Here is a 22,829-nt window from a genome sequence, read left to right on the forward strand (position 1 = left end):
TGTAAAAACAAAAATAAAAATAAATGTTCTAGTACACGTTACACATAGTATAGATTATACTTTTAAAAATATTTTTAAACGGCGCTAACAGCTCCCTCAAAACAAAAGAATACAGCATTCCATAAATCACATCATAGGTGAGCGACGTAGTCTTTGATAAAATTTACACATCCAGAGGGCGCGTAACGAACGGACGTTTGATCCGTTGCGAGGTAATAAATGAGCCCGAACGAGTCCCGTTGGAAATCTAGTTTCATCATCAGTCATAATCGAGTCTATTCCCAGAATGTCGTAATTACGCGTTTCGGCCACGTTTTCGGTAAATTTTGTCCCGGGCCCGCGCGCCCCCGGAAAACGCTTTTGATCGTGGAATCTATTAACGGCCACCCCCTATCGCGAATTTAGCTAAACTATTATAAATTCCGGAAAAGTGTTATCTCCCTGTGGCACGGCTACGCTCGACCCACGGCGAAATATCGCGGAGCAAGCGTGTAGAATTTACACAAGCAAATTACACTTCGGCTATATGAGAGCGGTAATTATAAATTGGCCAGTGGAAAGCGGGAAATTTATGAGAAGGGTTACGATGGCTAAGGGCCGAAGGAAACGGCGAATAGTAGAAGCGCAGTGCCGCTACAAAGTGGTCCGGAAACGTACTAAATTAGCAAGCTAACTTAACGCTGCGCTAAAAGGCCGGATAGAGAAGGCTTCTAATTAAAAGTATCGATCGCTTCCGAACGAATGCAACGACAACCTTCTTTCCTCGATGAGGGTGGAAGGAATCGGTACTTTTGGTCACCTAGACTGTATCTGGACTCCAGGATTATTGGTTTCTGGTTTGGAGTTCTTCAGAGTTCTTTCTGGACGTACTAGAATTTAAGGATATGTATATAAATTGTGTATATATTTATAGTCTTTGGTAAAAATTCTTCTTCGATAGGGTTATTTAATTCAATAGAATTGTAATTGTATTCAAAGTTGATAATGAAATAATTAAAACTTTTTCTTTATTAGTAAATTTTATTTTGGAGTTATTAATTAATCTTGTGAAATATGAAAATATAATTATAATTCCTCCAATGATTGATATAAAAAGTATGAAAGACTATAAAGAAATATTTGAGTTTAAATTCCTCATTTAACCAAAAACACCTATCAGAATATGTGACACTCTATATATTATTACAACGAAAAGATTATTATTACCAATCACTCTTGGAATACAAAAGAGAAAATAATCTCAAATAAAAGTTTCAAAGGGTGTCTTTCTTGACCCTTTACAATTATCCTTTTTCTGTAGATAATTTGTAAGGCATTCACTTTAACATTTCATATCTCTGCCGATTATCATCAATATCGTTATTAGTTACCACATTTATAATCAAGACGTATGTATACATCATCTCATGAAAAAAACTGAAATTAGTAGCCGAAATATCGATATACAGTCAGTTCTATAAGTATTCGCACTCTGGATATCTATTGAAAAAAATTTGTCTAACATAAATTAAATGATAGACCTAACGTTCCTAAATAAATTTTTTATTAAGAACATATGACCATATTCACAATAGAACATTTATTTGGAAATCCCAAACCTATAATTTAATTTAGACAACGATTTCAATAAAGACAGAGGGTACGAATATTTACGGGGACTGTATCAGCATGCGATTTGAATGTTACATGGGCCCCATAAAGGGTTAACGAAACACGAATCCGAATCGACACACGGAATTTGGAGCACGGATTCTGTCCCACTGCGCTGCTATCCAAAAGGAAGGCGATCGCGTTTGATCGTTCGCTTTCGGTGTAAACTAAACTTCCACGTGAATTATAATTTCATAAGACACGTAACGGAGACAACCGTTGCGGTAACCGAGCGTTTCAATTCCCCGTGTCGCGGACGAGAGTTCTATATTTGTTCCAGGATGAAATCGTCGGTTCGTACGTGTGTACGGTCTAATTGCAAACATGTATACCCTGTGACAAGCGGGATCGCATCTCGCGATCACCGATAAGCGCCCAAAACGGTCCTCGCATCGCCAGCCGCGGCGCGATTACGGTTTAATTGGCCGATACATTATTCAAAAACTGCAGTATCCTTGTCGATCAAACTCCTGCCGGGTAATAATATGCATTGTCGGGTTGGGGCGAAATTAAAAAATCAATCCTGAATTCTCATCTGCATTTAGCGTGCGAGTCTTTCGGTGGCTGAATTTTGCATTAATCGTTCCCTTTATCGTTTAATGCAACATCGCTGCTACAGGTGCTGTTACGCGACAGACTTCCTCGAATCTTATTCGCGATATTATTCAGGTGGTCGTAATTGGCTCGGGAAGGGGGGGATTTTAACGAGAAAATGCACCCTGTCGGACTGAGTGGAGAGAAAGATTGTCAGGTGAATGATTAACTCTTTCGGATTTAAATTATTTTCTTTTTTCTGGTACTGATGTAAAACTTTCAAATGTAAGCTTTTACATCTAAGCTTTCAAATCTAAGCTTTTAAATCATAATTATAAAAATTAATAATTAGAAAAAGTTCAATGATTGACCTAACTTCAAGTTGAAATTCATTCATTATTATACTACTCGTCGTTTCACACAGAATTAAGATTGTTTACAACAGAAGTAGTAAAATAATCCAAGGTCGAGTGAATATCTATAAAACAACATTAAGTCTTTCAGACTTGAGTTATTTTTTTTCTGGTATGTAATTTAATTTTTAGGATTAACTTGAACTTAAAAAACGAATCCTAAAATTGAAATATCGAAATTAAAGAATGTTCAATTTTCAATTTGGATGCTAGGTCTGAAAGGGTTAATAGTAAATTTCTGAGACATACAGAAAGTCGAATAAAAAACACACAAAACCCTTGTTATTCCTGAAAAAGGGTCTCGCACTCCAGAAAGGTTTAAACACAATAATATTTTCTAAAATAACCAAGCAAGGTACTCTTAAATCTATCGAACCAATTTTTGACGAAACATTTCAACCATCAATGCCCAGAAAATTGTCTGCTTTCCAATTTGACACGATTCCACAATTTTCCTAGGAATAACGAATTTATGTATATGTTTGTATTTCTGTAATTGCGTGTCGTTTATTGTTTCGTGTATCGCAGTGATTCCGTGCGCATGGTGGCGCGGTAGCCACGCGACTGTCGAGCAGGTAGGAGAGCTTTCAGCTTTTCGAGCACGGAGCTTCGGGGGTTTCGCGGTTTCGGGTGGGATAGGACGAACCCGTGGGAGGAAAGGGCGGCCTGAAGGGTAGGGGACAAGCGTCGGCGCCCCGACGATACACTACACGCCCGACACAACGATGGACTCACCGATCTCAGTGCGTGCCACGCGTCCGACTCGAAAGCACGCACTTTTCCGTTTCTGCTTCGGAAAACCACATTAACAGTCGATCCCATAAATACTGGTCCCTCTATAATCTCACAGATGTCAACAAATCATAGTTCTACGTGTAGATTGTTAACAATATGTGAAACGAATAAATCTCTCGTTTGTGATTTGAAAGCTTCAATAAAAACAAAACCATTGCAATTATTCCAATTATGATTTAAAAGCTTCGATTTGAAAGCTCAGATTTGAAAACTTCGATTTGAAAGCTCAGATTTGAAAGATTCGTTAAAAAAAAATAACTGGATTTATTCCAATTATTAATTATTATAATTATGATTTAAAAGCTTGAATTTGAAAGCTTGAATTTAAAAGCTTAGATTAGAAAGCTTAGACTCAGAAGCTTCGCTAAAAAAAAAGACACCATTGGAATAATTCCAATGATTAATTACGATAATTACGATTTTTCCAAAGCAAGCTTCAGAATTTTAAAAAAGTACAACTGTCAAACCTACCCCAGAGCTAACCAGGTGACAGGTCGATCCACGTGTCCCTATATACAATCTAACCCCGCTTCTGGGAATTATCGAGCGTTCCGAGGCGAGAAGTCCGCGATGCATAATATAAAAAGTGACGTTCGCGAAAGGGAACGTCCGGCAGGGTGTCAAAGGAACAAGGACGTTTTCCGCGGCGTTGTTCCCATTCCGTATTCATAACACCCCGTCATTATCGCGGTTAGTAAATTTGCAAGAACTTACACGAAAACATCACCAGCCACGCCGTGTATCGTTTTCTTGTTTCCAGCTGATTATGCAATCGCCAGAAAAGGAGGCAATTACGCGATACGCGCGTACGACACGCGTTTCATTAACGCTGTATCGTCAACGAGGCTTCCGCAAACGACTTCACACGTGCCGACGATATTTCGCGTCATCGCGTGCATCGCAATTCTTTCACGCTGAATATTCAACGTTCCGTGTAATTCAGCTGCGAACGAATCGTACGTCGTGGAACGATTCGGATTTGCGAGGGTGAATCAAACGACATTGGTTTTGACTGAATGCAGATGAACACGCATTTTCTTAAGGCCAACAAAACTCGTAATAGTTAATTATATTTACAGCCTCTATGTCTATCGAAGAAATTTTATTAAATTAAATAATAGGTTTGATGCTACTAAATAAATTTTCTGTAATAAATATGTAAATATGTATGTTACGAATAAAAAAAATTTTACGTGTGTACATGTAGCTATAATAAAATAATTTATTTGGAGACACCTGTTATTTAATTTAGATAAACTTCTTCGATAAACACAGAGGGTACGAATATTTATAGGACTGACTGTATGTATTTTCTGTATCGAATAAATTCTTCTTTATGCCACTAAGGAACAATTATGTACATATTAATCATTTCCTCATACGTGGTTACTGAAATACGTAACATTGTCAATATTCTATGCAACTCTATCGCTTTTTTCCCCGGATCTGTTTACCCATTTACACATGCCGTCCAGATGGCTATTTTATTGCGCTAGCCTAACTGATAATCTTGTTTGCTTTCGATACTCTATCTGTGTATCTGTCATTTGTTTTTATTTTTTTTTATATATTCTTGATATTAGGTTACACGTTTCCTGCATTATACCTCTTGTCTCCCGTTTCAATAAATATTTCTGAAATGACGGAGTTGAGAGTCTTTTTAAAAATTAATTATTTTATTACATCACCATTACATAACCTTCTAAAAAGGTTAACAAACAAGGTCAGAGAAGAACCCTTCGTATTAATAACATCCAATAATCCCTATTCATGATTATACATCAAACATATATAGAATGTAAAAATGTATAACGATTAATTTACGTCATGAAATCGATCGAACTAAAATAAATTTGTTTCAAATGGAGCGTTCTGATATTCGAATTCTAATTTTGATTTGCTAATCGAGATTTAACTGTCATATATATAGTGCTACTTTGCGACCAAAATTGTTTGATTCGAATGGTGAATATTTTAAACAAAATTATTGTAGAATACCTGCCACTCTATATTATTACGACACTCCATGACAATAATTCCTCGATTCAAATAATGCATATTTTTATTAAAGTACGTGAAGCATTAAGGATATAATTCAATTCAAATAAATTTCACGAACATAGGTGGAAGAATACTCATGTACTGATTGTATACAGTGGTGTGAATAAGTATAGATTCAAAGGTAAATAACTAAATGAACAAACTTTTCTAATTAATTTATAAAACATTCGAGTTCACCGCTCCCTAAAAATATTAAAATTGATAAAATACAGGCGCCCTACCCTTTGAAATGTCAATCGAGCCGACAGTTAAAGACGGACACGCTCGTGCACCCTCGGTAGAAAAATTAATTTCCCCTAAGTGCGAGCGTTCCGTCGACGAAAGTATTGTTCGGTTTTATCTCGTTTTATAGCGAGCAGGCCGGTCGAACGGCGCGGATACGAAGCTGTCAACGGAACAAGCGGTGTTTACGCTTTATCGTCCGGCAAGCTGTTTTCCTTATCGATCGCGATTGTTATCAGGTCATCTTGCAGGCCATTGCTTGCAATTGCATCCACCCGACGTGCTGGCTGTGCCAACATATATACCGTTCGAAGTTCGCTGCGTCGTGGATAGGCGAGCGGCGTCGCTGGCTTATGAAAACGTCCCTCGGACGACGTCCACTTTTTATGTCTCCAGGACACGCTGGATGGAATTGAGGAAGCTCCGAAGGATATAAACGTCTTCGTCGAGGATATTTATCGAGTCGCGAATATTCGATTCGTAAATTGTCCCGGGAGGAAATTAGAAATTTAGCTCCAGGGACGATTCGGTAAATGGACATTCTAGTGGTTTGCCGCGGTAAACAATTGTTTCCACAAACCTATAAATATTTTTAATATCTTCACTGAGACATCATCTATTAACGAATCTTCCAATATTCTGCCTCTTTTGTTCTAATAAACTAATAATTTCTTCATTTTCAATTCTATCAATGTACTAAAATTCTAAAAGTGCAAACAATCGAATCTGACACCACAAAATTTAAATTCAATATTTTGCTCTGATAAATTTTGGTTCTAATAAGCCAAGAAGACGTTTATTTATTCCCAATCCTATCAATTTACTAATATTCACAAATTATTAACTACAATTCAATATTTTGCTCTAATAAAAGTTTGTTCTAATAAACCAATAAGTCGTTTCTTTATTCTCAATCCTATCAATGTAATAGCATTCTCAAACTGCAAATAATCAAATGTGTCACCACAAAATAAAAATTCGATATTTTGCTCTAATAAAAGTTTGTTCTAATAAACCAATAAGTCGTTTCTTTATTCCCAATCCTATCAATGCACTAAAATTCTCAAATTATTATCTACAATTCAATATTTTGCTCTAATAAACCAATGAGAAGTTTCTTCATTCCTAATCCTATCAATATACATAATTCTCAAACTGCAAATAATCAAATGTGTCACCACAAAATTAAAATTCAATATTTTGCTCTAATAAACTTTTGTTCTAATAAACCAATACAAAATTTCCCGATCCTATCAATATATTAAAATTCTCAAAGTGCAAACAATCGAACGTGTCACTAAAATCTTAAAATTCACTAGACCCAAACAAAAGATTTTAGTACGACGTTGAAATGGTAAAAATTGTTTATAATTGTAAAAGTATTTTTCAAACAGCGTCCATTATTCCTTCCTAAATACCAGGAATTGAAGCTCACGTACGTTAGACGTGTACGATAATTTATCTTGTAAATCCTCGCGAGAAACAAGTAACAATCGTCTTGTTGTCGATTCAGCCGCGCCGTGTAAACATTTGTCGTGTTACACGGCAGTTACATTGTAAACATTTACGAAACGACCGGTGTAAAGCGTCACGGAAAGCAAGCACGATTAATAAATATTACCTTCGCGAGTCACGTTGTGTTTTTAATCGGCCAAGTACGCGGCGGACGCGAACGTAAGCAGCGATAGGCAAAAATTTGTTCGAATAAACGTTAACAAATAAAAACGTTTTCTTCGTTGCGATACCTTCCTTATAGGTGGCGATGTAAAACTGTATAATGATTAATTCACGACGTGAAATCGATCGAACTGAAATAAATTTGTCATTTTAGATGGAATGTTCCGAAATTCGAATTCTAATTTTTATTCGCTAATCGAGATTTAAATGTCATTGTTATATACACTTTTAACATTTCAGACAAAACCATGGTGCCTTCTATAAAAATGACATATCGTCTCTTATGGTCAAAGCCATTTCCAAAGTTTACTCTTTTCTCCATTACACTATTTTCAATAAACAATTCTCTATTAAAGCCACGACACGTTTCTTGCACTATTTCAAAATCTGTTTGGAGTCACTTCAAAAAAAACACGACGTGCCAATGTGAATTGTTTTCTAATTCCTTCAAAAATGCACACATAGAAACAGTATCACTGCACTATCGTTTCCTAGTTCTTCATAAAAATTACGTCAAGAAATAAAATTATTACACGTGCTGTTTTTTAAATTCCTCAGAAGAGTCACACACAGAAGTATGTTACACGTAATATTTTGTAACTGACTTCGAGAAGGAGGAGGTTATTTAATTCGATATGTATATATATATATTTTTTTGAAATTTCATAAAAGATTCACACTCGGTCTGATTTCTAAATTCACTCCAAAAATTCAAACATAAAAATAATAGTAGTACTTTTGCTATTCCTTACATCCCCTAAAAAATTGCGACAAGATTTTAAATTACTTGGAAGATTCACACTCGTACTGTTTTCTAAATTCCCTCAAAACATTCACAAAATAATATTGCTACATTTTGCTATTCCCTTAGATTCCCTAAACAATTGGCACAGGTTTTCTAAATTCTTTCTAATATTCACACTCGTACTGATTTCTAAATTCCCTCCAAAAATTCACACACAATAATAATATTTCAACATTTACTATTCCTCAAATTCCCTAAAAGATTGCCACAAGTTTTCCAAATTCTTCAAAAATTTACACAAGCCTCCCGAACTCCCTCCAAAAAATTCACGCACAGCCACTCTCCTTGCCCAACAATTTTATTTACAACCTCATGGCTGTCACAAATTCGCCCTGGACACAAGAACGACACAGAAGAAGACACTTCCCTTTAAAAAAAATCCTTTGAATCAACCCTGTGTCACGTTCACGTGTACCACATACGAGCATCGAATTACTTACACGATTTCTCGCATATCGTCGGAAGTCACCTTCTCCGTCACCTCGTCGCACGTTTTAGTCACTTTTCACAGGATCCTCGTCGTTCACAGCCGAGTTCCCATAACGTTCACCGTACCCGTTTTCCCGGTTCACACGCCACTGTCACGATTCACAGGTCCCGAAGCGCGAGAAGAAGTGTCGTCGACGAGTCAGTCCGATCGACGTCCCGCGTGCACATCACTCGCGAGGCATGAAAGCCACGCGGAGCCTCTCGTCGCCGGTTTCACTCGAAGTCACTCTTTTCCCGCTCGACGCGCACGCTGGGGAACCGTCCACGCGTTCGTTTCACGACGTTTCGCGACGTTCGCTGTCTTCGTCGAGAACAAACCTCGTCTGCTGCTTGTCGAAGGGTCTGAAGGTCGAAAAAGGGGTTGAAAGGGGGTCGACAGGCTTCCGAAGTCAAGGTGACAGGGATCTAGACGCTAGGTGGATCGAGGTGCAGGTGTGTGGACAGAGAGGGAGGAGAGGTTAAAGAGGGAGAAGAGATTCACCATGTGTATGGGAACGCAAGAAAAGCCGAGAACTCGAGGAAAGCGATAAAAATAAAATTACGAGATTTTATTTGCCTTGACCAGGGATGGTCAAGCTTCCTCGGGTTCTCGACTTCCCGTTGCGTGGGCGTCAGAGGTTCCACGCGTAACGTCGGAGAGGAAGGAGAAACGTGCACCCCGAAGTGTCAGGAGGCAGCGAGTTGGGTCGCGCGGTGTATCTCGGGATATGCACGGTTAGTAGGCGATATCGTGTTTGCCTCGGCGCGCGAGGCAGGCCTGCTACGGAGCCGAAGGGAGAAAGAGAAACAGAAACAAGAAGGGAGTCGGTGGGAAATTGCGGGAGAAGAGGTGGTAGGGTCGACTTGCTGTGTTGTGTCGGATGCTACCCGGTACCGAGTACTTGTTGTTGAGACGCCGGGTGTCGCGTGGGGGTGGCGGAGGAGGCGGCGGTGACGACGCCGGAGAACGCTCGTAGGCGGCGGAATCGAGGGAGAAATGCGGCGGAGCGGGGGTGGCCAGCCTTGGAATGGCCTTGCGCACAGCAGCGCCGGCAGCAGCAGCAGCAGCCACAGCAGCCAGCGATGCTGCCTCGACGGAGGCGAAAGCGCGGGCCGAGGCGGTGGTTACCGATGGGAACAAAGGAAACGAAAGGGGAGAAGTGTATCGGGAGTGGCACGAAACGGAGACCGGGCGAAATTGGCATCGGGAGCGGGATGGACCTGATATAAACAGGAAACAAACAACTGGTACTTGGTAAAAATGGCGAAATGGGTAGTTGAGAATGTGAAATTGGATAGGTTGAGGTTTTAGAGAATTTGTGTACGGTAAATCGCGAAGTTATCATTTGGGACGTCCCAAAGGAGATACACGAGAGATCTACTAATCGTTAAGATGTGACGAAAAAAAGGAATGAAATGTTGAGCTGCACTTTTCCTCGAGAGAAATTGGGTAGGTTACGGTTTTACTTCCTTCTTTGATCAGGTTTAGCAAATTTGTATACGGTCAGTCGCGAAGAGATACAGGACTGCTAATCGTTAAAATGTGACGAAAAGGAGGAATGAAATCTTGAGCTGCACTTTTCCTATCAGGAAATTGTGTAGGTCCAGGTTTTACTTCCTTCTTCGATCAGAGTTATCTGTAAATACTTGTATCCTTATCGAAGAAATTTGTCTGAATTGATTGAGAGGTTTGATGTTTCTAAATAAATGCTCCATTATAAATATATATACCGTCAGTCCCAAACGTATTTGATCCTCCAGGTTTATTAAAGAAATTTGTCCAAATTAAATGCCAGGCTTGATGTTTCCATATCAATTTTTCTTTATAAATATGTACAGGCTGTACGCATGTGTATATTTATAATAAAAATTTATTTGGAAACGTCAAACTCGACATTTAATTTAGACAAATGTCTTGAATATATGTAGAAAGTACGAATACTTACGGGATTGAGTATATGTATAAACATTAGGGCTTAAGTTGGACAAATGTCTTGAACAGGCATAAAGGGGATGAATACTTATAGGGGATGATTGTATACAGTGGTGTGAATAAGTACAGGTTCGAAGGTAAAAGAAATTATTTGTATTGATCTTGATACATGTAGAATCTACTAATAAACATCTACTACAGTTAAATCATATTTACGAACGATAATTATTCACACCACTGTATCAAACTACATATATCTATAATACTAGGGAAAGACACTATTCCCTCGAAATCCAAACAACCCCCAAAACTCCAACTCCCAATTCCCTGAACGTCTCCCCATAAATTTCCTTTTCGAAACCAAAGACTCCCCGAAACAATTCTAAATACCAAACAACCCCAACCAATTGGTTATTAACACAACAGTAACTAAAAAATGGAATCTCCAAGCTCTTACATCAGGAAGGTAAAGATTACAAGTCGCCTGTGTAAAATGTTGGCCTATCTCGGATCGCAGGACGCGTTATCGCGGGAGAGGCTGCACCGGTTCGGGCGTCTCGCTAAACAGAACGCGAAACACAACTGGGTCGCAGTTTCGTGTCGACCGGCGCAGGGTGGAACGGTAGGAGGGGTTCCGGACGTACCGGAGGGGATGGCTGGCGCGTGTTGCGTCAGGATCGAGAGGAATCGAGGCAGATACGATACCTTGTGGGGCTGTCGACGGTAGGGCACCACGCGGGCAAGGTGTATCGGAACTGACGATGATCGATGACCGATGACGATACACCGAGGAAGAAGGCCGTGCGCGTCGCGTTGTACAGGGAGGACGCGAGTGTACACGCGGCGCGGATGCGCGCAACTCTGCGGGCGGGCACGCTCGACTACGCTGTTTTCCTCCCTGCCGTTAAAACAATAATGCAATATTTAACCATACACACGGGGAGAGAGAGAGAGAGAGAGGCCGAGATACGGAGAGGGGGGATGCCGGTAGGACGGCGTCGGTGGCGGTATCGGGGCGAGAAGGCATCGGCGGTAGGGAGATAAGGAAAGTAGGGGTTGAAACGTAGGGAGATGTGGGCTTTCGTTTCCACCTCCACCCCCTTCTCTTTCTTCTCTTTCCATCCAGCGATCGCGGGGTTGCCTCGTTGCATCCCCCGTTAGTTGTCTCGCCTAGCTTACCTCTCTCGCTTTCGTCCCTATCGCCCTCTCCCGATCTCGCCTTTTTTCTCTTTCCACTTGCCTTTTTCCCCCGCGAAGCGTCTCTTTCTTCGTGGCTGCAAGCTTTCAGGGGAATCCCTCGCCCTGCACCCGCTTTCATGTGACGCCGCCAGTAACGGAGGAGTGCGTGCGTCGGACGAACGGAGAGAGAGAGAGAGAGAGAGAGAGAGGAAACGGGCATCGCCGGGAAACGACGGAGATCGACGGTGGAAGGCGAGTGTACAACCGACGCGGTTTACGTGCGCGCGTGTGCTGTGTGTATGCGCGTATCTTTGCGTCGAGGGATCAGAGGCGGGAGGCCTGGGTGGTGGGGGCGCCGGAGGCGGCGCACGGCTCTTTTCAAGCGAGTACGTGGGGCAGCGGAGGCTGGGGGTAGCTCTAGACGCATTCTCCGTACGATGCAGGTGGGCGAAACGGAAAGGAGAGGAGCTGCCGACCGTGCACGCGCTGCACTCTCCTGTTTGGCTACGGACCGACCACATCTACTGCCAGCCGTCAGACTCGGGAGAGACCGTGCAGAGATGAGAAGTTAGATCGCGAATCTGATTGAGTTATGATTTGAGATCGTTTTGTTTCAATGTTCTTAGGTTCAGGTAGAGTTTAAGAAATGAAGTCAAGTTTATGATGGGAGAAATATAGTATGTGGAGATGAGATGGTGGCTAGTGGGTTTGATCGGTAATAATCGATTATAGTATAGTCTTTTGGATGCCAGGAGTCGGTTTTTTGGAGCTTCTCAGGTACAGCTTAAATCTGAGAAATGAAGTCAAGCTTATGATGGGGCAAATATAGTATGCGGAGTTGAGATAATGTCTAGTGGGTTTGATCGGTAACAATCGAATGTACTATAGTCTTTCGCAAGCCATTTGAGTCGGCTTTTTGGAACTTGTCGATTTGAAGTCAAATCTGAAACCTGGCGATAACGTCAAGCTTACAATGGGGCAAATCTACTGTGCAGAGATGAGAAGTTGACCAGTCGGTCTAATTGGTACCTTTATAATTTTCTTGGTTATACTATAGAATGGTACTATAGAATGGTACAATTCATACAATACTGTAGACTTTTATGGCATAACAAATAAGATTGTCTTGTGACCAATCAGGGCCACTGTCCATCTTTCAATCTTCGCACAGTAGATCGGTCCCATCATGTATCTCCAAGAAGTTTTACCCTCCAGAATTTGACTGGTTTTATACGAAAACAAAGATCAAGATGCCTTTTTCAGACGCTGTTGCATCTCGTAACCTCCAAAGAACGTAACCTCCTTACGAATTCTCTAGCGGTCAATGAGCTAACAAATACCGCACGGGAGCTCTCGAATTCGCCAAAATTTCTTTGTTACTCGTCTAGTCGCGAGAGTAGAGTAGAGCCGCGGGTCAGAAGTTCAAAAGGTCGTCGGAATAAGTAATCGTACGGGTATCGATGTCCGTTCGATCGCACGGATGTCTCGTTCTTTGACAGCCCGCCTTAATTAATAGCGGTAGCCTGCGTCGAGGGTCCTCCGTTACGTTCCGGCAGACGAAATTGAAGTTTTTGACGCGGGAACGTCTCGTAAAATCAGCGACCATAAATTTTCGGGTGTAATTCCGCGAGTAATCGTCAAGAGCAGATGCCGCTAACAATAAACCAGTCGGGGATATCAGCGGACGTCTACTCGGAACATTCTGGAGCCGATCCGTTGATATACGCGGTGGCCACGGTAAGTATGAGCATAAAACTATGTTGGGCCGAAAAGGGTGGGCGACACCGGGGGAAGTTAGAAAACCCGCCCGCAAATATTTCTATAACACTACATTTAACTGCGCCCTCGGCCGGCCCTGGAATTTTACATATTTAAATTCCTCCTTAAAATAATTCGGTCCTGGCCGAGTGTCTTCCTCTCGCGGTTCGGTAACTGTATTTACTGATACGGTTACGGACACCTCCGGATCTTATCTAGGTATGTTCAAGATGAAGACGTCTGGTTGGCGGGTTATGGATTGGTTATTGGCGGAGAAAATTTTGAAAATACACGATGATACAATGAGAGTATATTTATGCACTCGTTATGGACGTGTGTAGGCTCTTTTTATAGGACGTGAGTTTGACGACGTTCCAGCACGGGTAGAGTGATTATTTGGAATTATCAGACTGCCTCGAAGAGGCTGAATGTTAGTGTGGGAACTAATTGAGCTTCTTAACGATTCGTTTACATTTCACAATCGTATTATAATTCTGCGCTTCTTATCTGTGCCTGGCCACTTAAAATTGTAATGCATAACTTCTTATTTCATCGTTGCTTGACAACTCATCTCTGTGGGGGCCCGCTGGCCCCCTCTTTTAGCTCGGGTACCTCGAGGCTGCTAAGCCCGTACTGTACCTTACCAAAACACCGCTACAGCCCCTGAGGGCTAACAACGGGACAAGTTTATATGAACATTGCCCTAGAGTGCAAAAAGAATGTCTTTACACGCGTGCAAATATCGTCTTCGTCATGTTACAATAAAGAAAAATTTATTTCTAGTTAATACTGTTGGAAATTAGCCTATTCGATCGCTGCACCCTCTTCTCTATAAGTGTCTTTTCTGCGTGCTATCGCATGCGTTCGTGTATTTTATTCTTCCAAAACCTCAACATGTATGTATCTCATTTCAATTTAGTTTTGTGAACCTTGCGAATAAAGTAACATTAAAATAAGTGGTCGACTGTTTCGAATACCAAGTTAATAGTATAGCTAGTTAATAATAATAATAGTTATTAATTTATATTTAGTTAGTGCCTAGAATCTTTAATTAAATAATAACGTTGGGACCAGTCCATTGTTTACGATTGTATTTTTTAAACAGAAACATTTTTTCTCACCCCCTAGACTCTTATCTTCTTATCTCTCTTATTTTCAATTCTACATCTCATTTTTGGGCCCTCCAATTAACTGGCACACATCTCCACCGAAACAGTGGCCAGTCATCTCTCGAACGGTCAATTACTAGTAGTACGCTTACCTCACCCTTAGATCCCAAAATAAACGTCTCTTGCTAACTTCTCCCAGCTATTCCGAGCAACCGCCCCCTCCGTAGTATTCGATTGCGTTTCTCAACCTTGAAGACTCCCCCGCAATTACATTCCCATTTATGACGAACTCCGACCCACAGAAGGGGCGTCTGACGGAATTTGCATTCGCCCAGAGGGCCAAGCCGGATTCTTCTTCGAGTCCGGGGGCCAGACCAAGTTACTGCCAGATTTGGGCATTTTAGAGGTGACATCACGTCAAATATTATTTATTCGTATTATTTCGCTATTACTTCGATATTACTTCGAATATCACGTTACTTTATTTCAGAATTATTTCAGAATTATTTATACGATAGGTTCGACGATGTATGGTAAAATAAATTTTTCATTATAAATATATGCATGAATAAAGTTTGCATATGTATATATTTATAATAAAACATGTATCTAGAAACATCGAACCTGTGCATTTAATTTAATAAAATTTCTGTGGTAGACGTAGAGGGTATGAATACTTGTGGGATTGACTGAATGCCAAATGAGATATTTTATTTAATAATCAATTGATGGAATTGTTTAAAATGTGATATTGTTCTTCCAAACTGTACCACATGAAATCACATGCCAAAGAAATTTTGATTCGTGACATTTATAAATTTGTATATCTAAGAAATATTATTAGAAAAAGGAGAAAATGCACTTTCGTATAAAAATGAATTCAAGAATACTTTTCCTCAATCTGAAAGTTAAGCTGTACTGCAGTCTACCCCAACCCTGAAGGGGTTAAACAAACACTCGCTGGAAGAGTGTGCCCCGTCCCAAATTTTCTCTTCTAGGTTTACCTTAAATGACACTGCGATGCTTTGGGAGATCCCCACAAAACCCCCATTTCTCTTTGCTAATTTTCAAATCTTGCTTCTTAAATTCGAAAGGTTTCCCAAACTTCCCCTCCCAAAATATCCAGAAACGAACCATTAAAGATTCGAAAAACATTCTATGCTTCACGCAGCGAAACCCACTAAATACGACTGCAACCCTGAAGGCACAGGGCTCTCAGAGAATCTCCATCCACCCGAGGGCACCAGTTTGGATTCTTCCCCGAGATCCGACCCTTAATTCGACCAAGTTCCAGCGTCGGGTCTCGCGCGCTTCTTTTCCACCGCGGAATGAAATAAGAGCCACGGTGCTGCGTCTCTTCCAGCGCGGAGGCATTCCTTTTTCCGGCGTCGCGGACGACGGGTGGCGGAGAAAGAGGGGCACCGGCGAGGTTTGGTGCAAGAGGAGGCAGGAGAATGAGGGGCGGGTGGGTTGATAGCGGCTACGCCGATACGCCAGGCGAAAAGGGTCATCCCGGGGAGTAGCAGCCTCCAGCGAACGGTGGATGCAACGAGGGGGTGGGCGCAGGGTGTCGGAGGTAGCTTCGAAGTCCAGATAGCGGTACACTTAGCCGCGTGTATAGCCGTTCTCTACGGAGGATAGAAAAGCGCCGGGACGTAGTAGAAGGACGGCCGGGGGGAGGATGAGGAGGAGAAGGAGGGTGAGAGGGTGGCAGGCGGGAGGGCCACGGAAAACGGGGGAGGACCGGTGTGAGGGATGTGGAGGGGTAGAAGAAGGGGCGTGGGGGGGTGGTGGCCACCCATTGCAACCCCCCACCAGCGCAGGAGTCGCGTCGCCGACGCTCGGCCAATAAGGAGGCCCGCCGACACAGAGACAATTCAAATGCTGCGCCAATAACAAACGTCTTTTGTTGTTATACGGCAAACTTTCTTTTCGCTTGGTCCTCTGTTTGTGCCGTCCCCGGGATGCCCAACCCCGCCGCACTGGATTCCTCTCCCTCGACTCCCTTTCTCGCCCACCCCCTATTTTCCTCTCGGTCGCGGCTCTTTTTTCTCCGTCCGTTTCGCTCTTCCCTGGTTTCCGCGCCACCCTTTCTAGGCGACTCCGTTCGAGGCATATTTTTCTTTTTTTTTCTTCTACTTCTCTCTATCCACCCCCTCGGTCTCCTTCTGTTTTTTTTCGTTCCTTGGGTCCTCTCTCCTTTCCCTGGAGCGTCAACATATTAAAACCTGGGAGGGACGGCCGGGCTGCGCAATGCTGACTCTGCTTTTCCCCGCTCTTTCTCGCTTCTTCTACTTGTTGTTCCTCCTCCGGTCCCTTTGCCGCGTGTTTCTTCTTCTACGCGGCCCTCGGTGTTATCCTTGCGCGCGTCCACCGCGAAACTTCCGCCTCTCTCGCACCGTCCCTCTCGTCTCTCTACCGGCGGTCATCTCCTGGATGCTCGCGCCGCCCAGCCGGTTAATCCGGATACAAACTGTGCCTGCCGAGGCGTGCCTTTTGCGCGACGCGTCGTTTATCATCGACTTCCGGCTACGGCCGCGAAACACGCGGAATTAAAAGTAAATACTGATCGTTGTCGCGACGAATTTCGAATGCGAGCAGTCGCGAGGCAGTTTTTGACGAGAGGAAAAGACGTTTGGAGAGGTTTGGAGACGATCTGGTAATGGGAGCGATGTTTCTCATGTTGAGTGTGTTTGAGATTGCTCGAGATTAAAGGAAATTTTATTCGGAGGCTTATTGGGTTGCTTCTGTTTCAGAGATGGGCAAAACCCTAGGCTTCGAATAAATTTGAAGTTTGCCAATGTGTTCGTCTTGTTTCTTTCTTTGGAAAATGTTCAAAAGAGAAAGGGAGACAAACATGTTGGCAAACTTCAGATTTATTCAAAGCCTAGGGTTTTGCCCATCTCTGTTCTGTTTATTGTAATTTGTGTGGTACATTCTGGTTCATTCTAGAGCGAGTGATTACCATTTTATGTATTTTTGCATTTGTGTCCCACTTCATAGATTTTCCTATATTTCAATATGTCATGCATGCATAAACATCCACAGTTTATGTATTAAATATTAAATTGCATATGGGCCGTTCGCTGCACAAATCGATTAACTCCACTAGTCGCATAAAAGTTATAACATTACTGACGATTATTTTTCGGTTATTCTTTCTTATTAATTTTTATATATCTTTAGATGGAAGATACGTCTGTATTTATGCAGTCTACGATATTTGTTTGAATTTATATTATGAAGGAAATTTTAAAAAACAATGTGAAATTCATTCACCCTTGTACATATTATTATGCTACTCGTCGTTTCACATAGAATTAATATTATTTACAAGAAAAGTAGTAAAATAATTCAAGGGTGAGTGAACTTTCAGACCTGAATGATTGTTTACTAAAATTAGTAGTTAGACTAAAATTAGTATGGAAAAAATAAAAAAAATACCTTTTGAGAAATTTTGTATCACCAGAGCGTAGTGCAGCGATTATATGTTATTAAAATATGAATTAATAATTAATTCCTTTTCCGAAATTCTTGTACGCCACTCACCTTTCAGATTTCAATTTTCGACCGGTTCGAAACAGTTAATAAAGCGTGTTTAGTTTCGCGTTTTCTCGCGGTCTTAAAGAGTTAATCAATAACACTTTGTCACGGTAAAAGTATCAATTGCAAAAGAAAAACGCTAAACACACTATAGAATCAAGGAACACTTATACCGTCGCTGTCGCGATTGGAAATCGTAGGAGAGCCCCTCGGTGGCTCGGACCGATAGGTCGATGAACGTGTCACGTGAATATCGATAAAACGCAGGCTTGGGTATTTCATCTTCAGAACTAGACGCGCGCGGATGCATTAACAGGTTCCTTCGTTCCCGCGCTCGAGCTTTCATTACGCTCGAACGTCCAATTAAATCTTAATAAAAATTCGCCGATCGGCCGCGGATAATAGACTCATACTCCAATGTAAATTTCAGGAAAGTTTCCGATTAAGAGTCGCTATCGTCCTCGTTCGATCGCCTGTGGTCGTCCCTTCGAAAATAATCATTTCCAGCTGTCCCATGAATGTCGCGATAGTGCCTAATTTGGAATATAATAGGCGATCGGTTGCGAATTATAACGGAATTGAGTCTTAGTAGACAATGTAGAATTTAGGAGGAAATCTTTACATGAAGTTTGATACGATTTTATGAAAACAAGTGAAGTTTGGTGTAGCTAAGTATTTACCTCCATCGTTAAATTGGAATTGGAATTTTCATGAGAATTTTGTTAATTTTCAGGGAATAGAATTATTGGAATATAATGCGCGATCAGTTGCGAATTATAACGGAATTGAGTCCTAGTAGACAGTGTGGAATTTAGGAGGAAATCTTTTCACGATGGTTGATGGTTGATCTTGATTTAACAAAAATAAGTGAAGTTTAGTGTACTTAAATATTTACTTCCACCATTAAATTGAAATTAAAATTTTTATAAGAACTTTGCTAATTTTCAGGAAACACAAGAAGAAAGAAAAAAGAAAGGAACACGAGTAGAATAGAAAATGTGCCTAAATAAAGCTTTAATTTTGTTAAATCACATGCCGAACGTGAGACGGTACAGCGGGAAGAGTTCAGTGACTATAATGAGATTCGAGGCGGAACAAGTGGAATAAGACCGTGCCAGGGCGGACGCGTTGAACCTAGTCCCCGTCTTCGCAACGGTGTCCGATTAAATCGCGACGAAAGCTTCGTCGATCGACTGCGTTTAATGTCCCCAGCTCGGAAAGAAAGGAGCATCGCCCTCGTCCAAGTTCAGGGAAAATGGAGCCGGGCCGGAACGAAAGGATAAATATTCATTGACGTCTTCATCAAGACTTTTATGACTCAACAAGGGGGCGGGGACATCGAGGAGTTCGGCCCCACGTTCCTTTTGCGCGAGCTGTTTCAATTTCCAGGGGAGAAAACGCGAAACTAAACACGCTTTATTAACTGTTTCGAACCGGTCGAAAATTGAAATCTGAAAGGTGAGTGGCGTACAAGAATTTCGGAAAAGGAATTAATTATTAATTCATATATTAGTAACATATAATCGCTGCACTACGCTTTGGTGATACAAAAGTTCTCAAAAGGTACTTTGGAATTTTCATTTTTAATCGGTTACGTATGATATGAAGTATTAACTATTTTTACATCGATGTATAGATAATTATACGTGGAAGATCATTCACGTGTTTATTTGAAAATCCTAAAGCGCTTTTTGGAGAACCCTTTGAAAAATAATTAAATAAAACAAATTTGATTCCTTGACTCGAAGAACATTTGTTCAATTTAATCGTTTTAAAGAACATCTTTTACAATAGAATTTTATCTTCATATCTGGAAGTACATTTTCCAATAATACTCCTCTTAAAGAAGTAATGCATACTATTACAGTAAGTAAAGATTGAAATTTAAAAAATTACAAATTTAGAAAATTCAAGTACAGAAGAGCTTCGACCAAGTAAGATACAAAAATTGCTAAAAAAAAATATGCTACATAAAGTACCATTACAGTAAGTGAAGCTTGAAATTTAAAGAATCACCATCTTTGAAAACTTGAGTACAGAAGAGCTTCGACCAAATAAGATGCAAAAATTGTTAAAAAAAAAATATGCTACATAAAGTACTATTACAGTAAGTGAAGCTTGAAATTTAAAAAATCACAAACTTAGAAAACTTGAGTACAGAAGAGCTTCGACCAAATAAGATGCAAAAATTGCTAAAAAAAAATATGCTACATAAAGTACTATTACAGTAAATACACTTTAAAAATTTTAAAAATCACAAATTTAGAAAATTCAAGTACAAAACAGATTGCATCAAATAAAATGCTAAAAAAGAAATACTACATAAAGTATTACGCTACATGAAGTAACGACCGATTAAATACTCGAAACTCGTCGACGTAAATGCCGCGAGAGAATTCGTGGAAGGAAACGCCGGTGCGGGCGAGAGCGAAGGAAGAAATCGCGCGTACAGGGTTCGCGCGAGGCGCTGGCGGGACGGAAGGCGAAAGGGGCGGCAAAATTGAAATTTCTTCGCTCGAGCGACGACGCAGCAACTCATAAAAAGTTTAAACGTTTCATTCTAACCGGCGAGCCGCGTTCCACGTCGCGAGTCTTGCCCTTTTTTTCCCAATATAAACTCTCCTTTCTCGTTCTTCGCCCTGTCGATTGACTACCGGGAGAGCTTTTCCCCGATACGACTCGGTTATACGCCCGTCCCCCTCCTGCGAAGGCGCGCGGAGATGCTTACGGTTGGCAACTTTTGCCTCCCCTCGCGAGAAATTAGGGGCTTAGTTTGCTCCTTTCCACCGTTGCGCCGCGCGGCCCGCGCGAGTACTTATGCTTCACCCCTCTGGTATCGTAAAACGGGAGCAGTTTACGCGCGTGTGTCACCCGCGAGAGATCCGCACGCGCGACAATTACTACCCCTGCCAGTGGATCACGCGATACGAACGGTGAAATATTCTTAGGATAGGCTGCGGTGACGCGACAGAGGTGCTTTTGGGTTTAATGCGATGAATATTGGCTTTGGGTGGATCGAAGAATTCTTTGAGGTCAAGAATTGTCTGGATAAGGTCGAAACTTTTCTTGGGCACAGTTTGATTTCTCAGACGAAGGATTAGAGTTAAGGTCAAGAGTTAGAGTTACAGTGAAAAGGATGCCAGAGGCCTTATATTGGCAGGTTTCGATTTGAGGCGTTAAATGATCCGCTCACTGCACAAGTCGATCAACTCCACCATTCAGATAAAAATTGTAACGTTACTGACAATTATTTTCTGTCTATTCTTTCTTATTAATTTTATATACCGTTGGATGAAAGCTGCGACTCTATTTATGCGTTCTACAATATTTATTAGAATTTAGTCTTCGTGTTTAATGAGTTCTCTGCTACATTAGGTGTAGTAGATTAGGGGTATTCATTCAAGGTTGAGGCCTGGCTGGACTGGATTCCAAGGACACTACGAATCGACTAATTTTTATGATTGAAAATCATTTACAAATAGTATGGCTGCATACATGAAAAATGTCACACTGACGTAACGCTTGATGAGTTGTCAGAGAAGGCGATCAATTTTTGGAACAGTCGACAGTATGGGTGCATGTCTGGAAAATGTCACACTAACGTAACGCTTGATAATAAGGATGTTGGAATATAAAATAAATCACACAAATGATTTCGCACGTCCCTTTCCTGTATCGATTTCCCATCACTTGATTCTCACGCTCGTCGTGAAATCTGTAAATTTTGAAATAAAATTTAAACCGTATCTTTTCAAAAGTACACACACCCATAAAATTAAAAATCGATTCTTTTGACCCGTCAAGAAACCCTCCTAAACCTCTCGGTACCATCACGGAATTTTTCAAAGCAGGCAAATTAAGGGATGAAATTCGTTCCGCAAGAAGACCAACGAAACCGGCAAATGGCTCTCGGGGATCCGGCTTTTAAAAATTTTCAGACAGAATCGCGGCTGTCGAGAGTCGATCAGTGGCAACGTTCCCCATCGGCGAGCCACTTGCGTTGTCGTTTTTCCATTAACGAGTACCCGTCATCCCGCGGCTCGCATCGACAGTGTGTATCCGCGTAACGAACTTGCCGATCATTCGGTATACACGGAGATGCCGTCCGGAGGGAGACGCTTAAAAACCACGGAATCCGAACAAATACGCGTGCGGGCAAACAGTACAATAGGCCCGTCAGGAAACAATACAGAACGCTCTTTACGCGGGACTAACATAAAGGTCGTCGCTGTCATCGAAACCGAAATTTCATCCCCTGTCGAAAATGCGCGCGTTACGGACTTTTACGTCGCTGTTTCACCGTCTGCTAATGATTGAGTTCGATCGAGAATTATTTCTGAAGGGTCTGTTTTATTCGACAGGGAATGACAGGTTTTTACAGGCGGAGATTTAGAAACACTTGGAATTTATTCGGGTCGCGGTTTTTATTGATGGTGGGGTTCATTTTGAGATTTAAGGGGTTGTGATTTAATTTTGGATGGGGAAGTAGAGATATAAGAAAGGAAGAGGGAAGCTGGGCTGAAAGATTCACTGCACAAAATTTATTTGTGTTCGAATCTTGGAGGCTGCAATATTCATTTGATTATTACATTATTAATTATTTGATTAATTGAATCTCATGTGGGAAGTTCGACAACTCGAAAATTTAGGATTAGGATTGCTATATTAACCCTCTGTGGGTC

General features: G+C 41.3%; 1 protein-coding gene across 10 annotated transcripts in view; it reads right to left on the reverse strand.

Moving 5' to 3' along the window:
• LOC128877864 (forkhead box protein P1) overlaps positions 1-22,829 on the reverse strand; it is a 392,211-nt gene that overhangs the window by 75,823 nt on the left and 293,559 nt on the right. The window contains exon 1 of one of the 10 annotated variants that reach the window (XM_054125476.1): positions 8,600-8,825. The exons of the other annotated variants lie outside the window; for them this stretch is intronic. Within the exon in view, the coding sequence (XP_053981451.1) occupies positions 8,600-8,611 (12 nt within the window). The 5' untranslated portion in view covers positions 8,612-8,825. Of the gene's footprint in view, positions 1-8,599; positions 8,826-22,829 lie in introns of those variants that run through there. 10 annotated transcript variants of the gene reach the window in all.

The sequence above is a fragment of the Hylaeus volcanicus genome, chromosome 6 (genome assembly GCF_026283585.1).
Source record: "Hylaeus volcanicus isolate JK05 chromosome 6, UHH_iyHylVolc1.0_haploid, whole genome shotgun sequence".
NCBI classification, from domain to species: domain Eukaryota; kingdom Metazoa; phylum Arthropoda; class Insecta; order Hymenoptera; family Colletidae; genus Hylaeus; species Hylaeus volcanicus.